Genomic DNA, 7754 nt, shown 5'->3' on the forward strand with positions numbered 1-7754 from the left:
AGAAAATCTTGAGCAAACAGGAAGAGTGCAGACGGAAAACCTAGATCTGTCAGAGTAGAATCCAACCAAGCATTTGCGCTGACCATTATTATATTATTCTGTAAAAAATGTATCATACAAGAAAACAAGTGTACTGCAGTGATTGAGGCATTTCACCCCAACTGAATGTACGTCTGGTCTGGATCCAAGATCAAGCTTAGCCTGAACAAAAAGCATTTTCAGGTATATGGACAGTATGTACACAAATGATAGAATATAATTAATCTGATGAAGGTCACATGGACTGAAATATACACACAGTCGGAGGAAGACACACTATACATCTTGCTCATATGTTAATCAGCAGTACAGGAACATCAACATGACTTGCTGATGCAATGTTGGGTTAGTTGAGGCTAACCAAGTCACTTGTGGTCATGATTAACATGTTTTAAACAAGACTTTAGCAGCTTGTGAGTGCAGAGTCTGACATCTTATCTGACAAACCTTCAGGGGAGAACTCAGACAGGCAGACTTGCTTTACTGCCACTTTAAATAGAAGATGTTATCAGGTTGTGTCATTGTCCTGGTTTGGTTTAATTATCTCAAAGTCAACACAGAACAAACTGACTCAGGCTTATTTTCTCAGACCAGACAAACTTCTCCAGAGCCAGAGAAGACATTACACAACAGACTGAGTATTCCTCCCTCTGAATACTGAACTGATATTTATCTGTAAAAACTTTGGAGTTCCCCTGCAGATGGTAATTACATGAATATTCATTTCTTGGAGATAACAAAGCAGACCTGACTCAGCTGTGACTCACACTGAAGTCTACACCCAGGGGATGTGATTTAATGTGGACTCCTGGGAATCTGATGGTGTTTCAATCAGCTGTTTCATATTCTTGCTGTCTAATAATAGAAAATAATGACTTCTAATCACTTAAACACATTTGAACTGTGGCTTTTGGAAGGTTTTCATGGCATTTGATGAGATAACTACTGTTTACATGCCTGAGGGAAACACTGGAATGATGCACTGCTGCTCTTTTAAAAATGTGGGCTAAATTAAAGGCTTTCCAACAACTATTTAAAAACATTTGATTCATATCAGTGATTAAAATTCATTATAGTTCAACGAAAACATTATAAATAAGCCATTAGCAATAATCCTCAGCACTAAACAGCTTTCCCACTCCAAAACTGTTGATCTGTCCAGTGTTATTAGGATAAATGACCCAAAGAGATTCACAACCACATCCTATCTCACCTGTAGCTCAGATTACTGGTTTTGGACAGCACCAGTGCTTGCAAGTACTCGAGTATTGCTTCCAGAGTGCTACCCTGCAGGAGCGGTGAATGGATGAGTCTGAAGACTCCCGGCAGAACAGACGAGCTGATCTTAGCCAGAGTCGAGGGGTAGGCTTTGGCCATACCGGTCAGCAAGGTGATGGACACCTAAACAGAGGCAAACTACAGGTAGATTCAACCACAACATGTTTCATGTGTCCAACAATGTCTGCAGGCAACATCCTGTTTTAAGGAAAGCTGACTCAGCGGCCTGTGAACTTTTGAGTCACGCAGCTACGCTAACAGAGAACAAGGAGAAAAAATCTAAATAAAAATCAAAATGAGCAGAATAAGATCCCAGCTTTCCACCAACACATGTAATCTGAGCCCTAAACTTTATGTTTGATATTCCTTAACCCACTTCATAAATGTATATGTTTTTCTTGGTGTGAACTATATGATGGAACAAAAAGAACCACCTCCAAAAATCGGCAATTACACATTTTTTACCATAATACGACATAAAATAGGCACATTACTGCTTTCTAAAAGGCAATCTCAAAAAGTAAAACTTCCTGTCACTGTCTGTCTAAGTTCAAATGTCATGCACATGCACGTTGATTCATTTATGAAAAAAAATTATATTCTATAGATTTAATTCTTGACCTGATTCATGTGCATGTTCGGTTCAGTGCCTGTACCTGTGAAACATGCATGTCACTCTCATCCACCAGAGTAGGAAGTTCGCTCAGCACGGGCTCCAGGGCTGCAGGTTTAATGCTGGCAGCGTGATGAGTGACCAGCGCCGTCAGACACGCCAGCGTCCCGAGCTTCAACGCCCGCTGATTCTTCCTCAAGAAAGATCCCAGCACAGAGAGCGCTTCTGGCAGAATGGGTGACATGTCGATCTGTAGAAAAGGACAGGAAGTTACTAAAATCTTTCAAATTAAATAATGTGTTCATTAAATTAAAAAAACAAAACGAACGTCATAATAAACCTTTAACGGAGAGGCAGCGATGAGGGTGATGGTCCTAACTGCTGTTAGTCTTGTGATCTCATTCTTTAATCTCTCCAGAAAGATCGCCAAGACTGCCTGAACTTCTGCCCTCAGGTGGTCACCAAGGTGACAAACAATGTGACCCATACAGGAAATCGCTCGTTCTTTCACTTCCTGGTCGATGTCTGTTGCTTTGAGCCGCTTCATCGTTACAGAAAACACCTTTGGGAAAAATAAATAAATTAAAATGATAAAGAAAAGGTAGAACCTGTTCCACTCATCAGGAAAGCCTTGTGAAGCACCAGCACAGCAGCACAAAATTCCTGGTGCCAAAGTATGAACCAGAGATGTCAGAGACCATGAAGAGGGAGCAGTCACAGAACCTTGTGATCACAGTTTGTTTCAGATGTTTTTAAAATCTATAATTCTGTAGAAATACTTTGATTCAGGCAAGCAGGAAAGCACCGGCAAAGTCATGTTTGTTCATTTTCCTTAGACAAATCACAGTATTTAACCTGCCATTCACAGTCGTTTTTCATTAATTCTTTGCTCCCACAACACATGAGAAATGATAAATAGACAGGATGCTATGGAGCACACTTAAATTAAACCGCCTCAGACCAGAAAGCAAAACAGTCCTGAGCCATTTCACCTCTTTAACGAACGGTTTAGGGTCAAATCCTCCTGCTTGTCCCTGCGGTCTCATCACTTTGACCAGGTGCTGGATGACCAGCAGAGCCTCTGAGGTGATTTTATAGAACGTGTCCTCAATGCATGCAATCACTGGGGGCAGCAGCACCTGCAGGGGTCACAGCACAAGTTAGTCTTTACATTCTCATTATTGTTGAAAAATTTAGTGATTCAACTTTTTAAAGATGCAGATCCCCTGAGTCATTATGAGAGGCAGCGTACAGGTTTCAAGACAAAGCCTTAAAAGAAGTTTTTGAAACCTGCATGTGTGGCTGAAAGGCCTGAGGAGGGTGGGAGAGGAGCAGGACGTTGAAGAAGGAGAGCGCATCGATCCTCATGGTGGACAGGGTGGATTTGTCTGTCAGGGAGAAGATGATGCCTGCAGGAAGGAGGGGACAGGAACAGAAAGAAAAAAAGAAAGAGTGGGAGTAAGGAGCAAAAATACAGCAGCTGAAGAGAAAGAGAAAAGCTACTGGGAGACTTAGGAACAGCCGGTTGTAGGAAATGTATGAGTTTTAGATCTTAAAGATCTTAAAGATCTCCCTTAAAGTCTATGTGACTTTGCTGAAAAGAGAGTGAAAGTTTCTGACCAGTTTGACGGTTAAGAATTAATTTGTAATGCATGTGTGTGTGTGTGTGTTCCTGTCTAGCTATCTTTGTGAGGACCGAAATCTGCATTCTACTATACTTGTGAGAACCAACAGTCATTTGTGAGGACACGCAACCCGGTCCTCACAAATTTGAAGGTATTTAAAGGCATTTTTGGGGCTCAAAATGTGGTTTTAGTGTCTGGGTTACAATTAGGTTATGGTTAGGTTTAGGGTAAGAGTTAGGGTTAGGCAATCATTTTTAATGGTTAGGGTAAGGGGCTAGGGAAAGCATTATGTCACTGAAGGACCTCACTAAGATAGTTGAACGGGGTTGTGTGTGTGTATATGTGTGTGCCTACCAGGTATCAGGGCAGGTATATGCTCTTCCAGGGCTCCCGGTACAGTGTGAGCCAGCTCAGTGAGGAGACAGAAGCAACCCTGTCGGGATTTGATGCTCTTCTCCTTCAGCTGTCTGTGGAGGGCCTTTACAGTCGCCGGCACCTGGACACACAAATCGCCACACAATTTATTTCTGCAATTCATATTTACGAGACGCTCAGCAGAACTGGAAGACTGCAACATCTTAGATATGGACACGTTTGTTTAAAGGCGAAGAAGCTCAAGCAGGTTTTTTCAGACAGAAAGTGAAGGGTCTATTTAGGCTCATATATGGGACAAGCATGCAGGCATTTGGAATTGTAAATCATAGAGAGCTACTCTGATGGAGTCCAAGAATAAAAATATGACGCTAGAAATGAGCAAAGATCAGCTGATTTGCCTGGACTGTTAGGTAGTCTCGACTCTGTAGCCTGCCTTTTAAATTTAAATACCAAACATCTTTGAATTTTAGGTAAGTCAATGACACCTTTAAAAATTTAATTTTAACTTATCTATTTTTCAGCTCTACTTGTGAAACTCAATTAAACTCCATCCAAAAACTTCTCAGCACCTGTTTTTTCAGCAAGGCGACTGCCGGCTCCTCCTCTCTTCTCACCCCGGGATCTGAACCAGACACGATGAGGCTGTGGCGACTCGATGCCACCCGTGTTTGTCTCAGCAACGTTGAAAAAGCAGTGAAGACGTCGGCCCTGACGTTCTCCTCGCGCTCCTTGAATCGTGCCAGCAGAGCGGGGCAGATGGAGGAGTAGAAGGAGAGCAGGAGGTCCAGACGCGTGCTGATCAACGCCTCCAGACACTTGATGGAAGAGCGCCGCACCTTCCAGCTCATGTCATCGTCATCACTGTACTCGTCGTCTGACTCTGAGTGAAATCGTGAAACGAGAATAAACTCGATTTGCTTCATACAGTTGAAGAATGGAAGACAGCAAAACTCAAAAGATCTCACATTTTGTTGTGTGAAGTTTGTAATAGTTTTAAGAATCGACAGAGTCAATCTGAACAAAAACAACCACTTTTGTTGAAAAGTTAAATAACTTCTTTTTAAATCAGATAAACTCACTTAAAGAATACAGGTACAAAAATCATCCATATGCAGCCTAAATTTCTTTAACTTCAGTGTTTTTAATGTAGTCTGTGTGCATACGAACATTTCATGCTTCAATGTCAGTTATAAAGACCTGCTTTAAAGACTGATATTTATGTTTTAAAATACATGTGAAAATGTAAACACCAACATAGAGGCCTATTTGGGAACCAAGAAAACAGCATTAAAGAATAAAGGTTGTCCTGCTGTGGTGTCAGCTGCAGGTAAGGACTGTTGTTCTCTCTGAGCTCTCATTTGTTCACATTTTCACGCCACTGAAAACGGACAAATGATCAGTTATCATTTGGCCATTTGGAATGTAACCATGGATGTACAGATCGTAATCGCTGGATTAATTCAAAACTAGACACCTAAAACATGATGATTGATTACCATCATGTTCTGTATGTTCCTGTTATTTGCTTCCTGTTAATAGTTTTTCTGCTAAATTTCTATTCACAGACACACAGATCTCACACACCTTCCTCAAGCTCATCATCTATGTCCATTCTATCTTCATCCTCCTCCTCATTGTCATCATAGTTGTAGTTGGGGTCAAAGGTCATATACTTAAGACAAAGCTGAGTCACTGTGGCAATGTGAGGCGACATCTCCTTTGGACACCTGCCAATCAGGAAGTAACAGAAAGAGCCACAGTAAGGACATGGAGTGTGGGTATGTACGCCTGTGGGTCATGCTGAGGGGACAATGACCTGTTTACAATATGGACTGGGGGGGGGGGGGGGCCACGGTATGAAAAGGGGGGAAAAAAACAAAACGCTTGGACACTGCTAGCACGGGGCGCCTCCACAAACGCAAAGCAGGAGATGAAGCATCGCTGAATATGTTTCCAAACCAACTTCATTCTAAGCCAAAGACTTGATTTGAAAATATGGTGAAGCATATCTTCCCTTTGGCTTCACCTGCACAAGTGCCGAGGTAGGTCTCCCTGCAGAATTAGCTTTCCCTGCGTCGGGAGCAGCGCTGGGCTCTTCAAATCACGGACTAACAGTATCCTACAGCTGTTTATGTTTTTAAACCCATTTTGCACAGAGAGGCATTTTTTGAAAAATGTATTGATAGCAATGTTGAATATTATTACACATGAAAAAAAAACCAACTACACGTAAAATAATCACACGGTGACGCCTCTGCCTTTGTAAATAGAGAGACAGTAACTGCGTGTTTGTATGTAAGTGTGTAAAAAACTGCAGGCAGTCAGATTAACAGTATTTTGTCTCTATCTGCCATTCTGTAATTCATCTCATGTAAACAATAACGTGTAAAAGAGTTAGTAGTTTATTTTATTACTACCTGTAATTTATTGCAGTTTACTTGTATTTCCTTAATTGTGTACTAAATGTTTGAGGTGTGAAATGGAGCAAAATATGGGCGTGTGTGGTTGGAGGATGTGTTTGTGCGTGTGCGTGAGAAGGGGGGTGGGGGGGCATTTTTCTTGTAAAGCAACGGGGGGCTTAGCAAAAAAAGTTTGGGAAACACTGCTATAGTGAATGTATATAAAGACTTGCTTCAAGGTAACAATTAGAACAGGGTTAGGTCTGTAGAGCTTCTGGTTATAGTCAGTGTAACTCTGTGGGAAATCAGCGTGAAAATATTGTCCCCTAAAGTGATGGAAACATGACTTTGTGTGTACCTGCGTATAAAAGCTTCAAAGGCCTGGAAACAATACTCTCTCAGCTCATCATCTTCTACTCCGGTGAACTTTACCACCATTGGGATCAACTTCTCTAAATGTTCACCTACAAACCACAAAGAATGGGAAAAGAATCTACACTTTAGATGTTTTTCTTCACTAAATGACACAAAAATGCATGAAGAACCAAAGTTTAAAAAGATCCACGAGTCTGCAGCCATGTGGGGGCTTCATACAGTGCAAGGGCACCAGATGAAGGGCCAAGAGCCGACTTCCCCTTACAGGGAAAGTTGGAGGAAAGTCATCATCTTAGCTATCAGCGCTAAATTGAATTCTAGATCATCTGAAAGACATTTACATGTCTGAGTGTGGAACATTTGCTACATTTGTGAAACTAAGAAGATGTATTCTATAAAAAACAGTCAGAATACAGGAGCGCTGGACTATCAACATCTGAAACCTTTCAGAAGACCGGTCACTGTCCTACTAGTTTGTTTCCCCATTCAGCACTGAAGGCGGCATAAACACAGCATCAGCTCACCGACTCGATGGCCGCCCTGACGACTAATGGTTGCCAGGCACTGGATGTATGTTCTTGTCATTGATGTGGGCGGACCCTTGGCCAGCTCTTTCATCAGGTGTTCTGTCAGCTGGGAGAAGAGGGCAGGGCTGCAGCAGGGCACCAGGTGACCGAGAGCTAAGATGGAGCGCTTCCTGACCGCCATTCTGGGGCTGGTTAACTGCAGCATCCAAATGACGAATGAATGAAGAAACATTAACGAGCAGATAAAGGGACAAATGAGTAAAAATACAATCAAATAAACTGTACAACAAAATGAATGAAAGTCATCATAAAGCTGTTAAAGCATACAGTAAATATACTGAAAGCAACGTGAAATGAGAGAAAGTGATGTGCACGATTCTTATAAAAACAGGTTTCTTATAATAATATGAAAAATATCCTGCTATCTTAAGTATACTAATAATTATGTCTAAAAACAGATGACAGTGATTTTTTGGGTTGTCATGGTAGCACTACACTGTAAAACCACAGTTAACATTTGAGC

The 7754-nt window shown here is 41.6% G+C and overlaps 1 protein-coding gene across 1 annotated transcript in view; it reads right to left on the reverse strand.

Annotated features, from left to right (window-relative positions):
* Positions 1-7754, reverse strand: part of LOC102193180 (cullin-associated NEDD8-dissociated protein 1-like) — a 16950-nt gene that overhangs the window by 5325 nt on the left and 3871 nt on the right. The window contains 10 exon segments of the mRNA XM_013907972.1: positions 1253-1440; positions 1974-2180; positions 2271-2492; positions 2923-3069; positions 3221-3339; positions 3910-4051; positions 4500-4810; positions 5515-5657; positions 6688-6793; positions 7229-7468. Of these exon segments, the coding sequence (XP_013763426.1) occupies positions 1253-1440; positions 1974-2180; positions 2271-2492; positions 2923-3069; positions 3221-3339; positions 3910-4051; positions 4500-4810; positions 5515-5657; positions 6688-6793; positions 7229-7468 (1825 nt within the window).

This window comes from Pundamilia nyererei, unplaced genomic scaffold (assembly GCF_000239375.1).
Source record: "Pundamilia nyererei isolate P.nyererei 1_Seehausen unplaced genomic scaffold, PunNye1.0 scaffold00675, whole genome shotgun sequence".
Taxonomy (NCBI): domain Eukaryota; kingdom Metazoa; phylum Chordata; class Actinopteri; order Cichliformes; family Cichlidae; genus Pundamilia; species Pundamilia nyererei.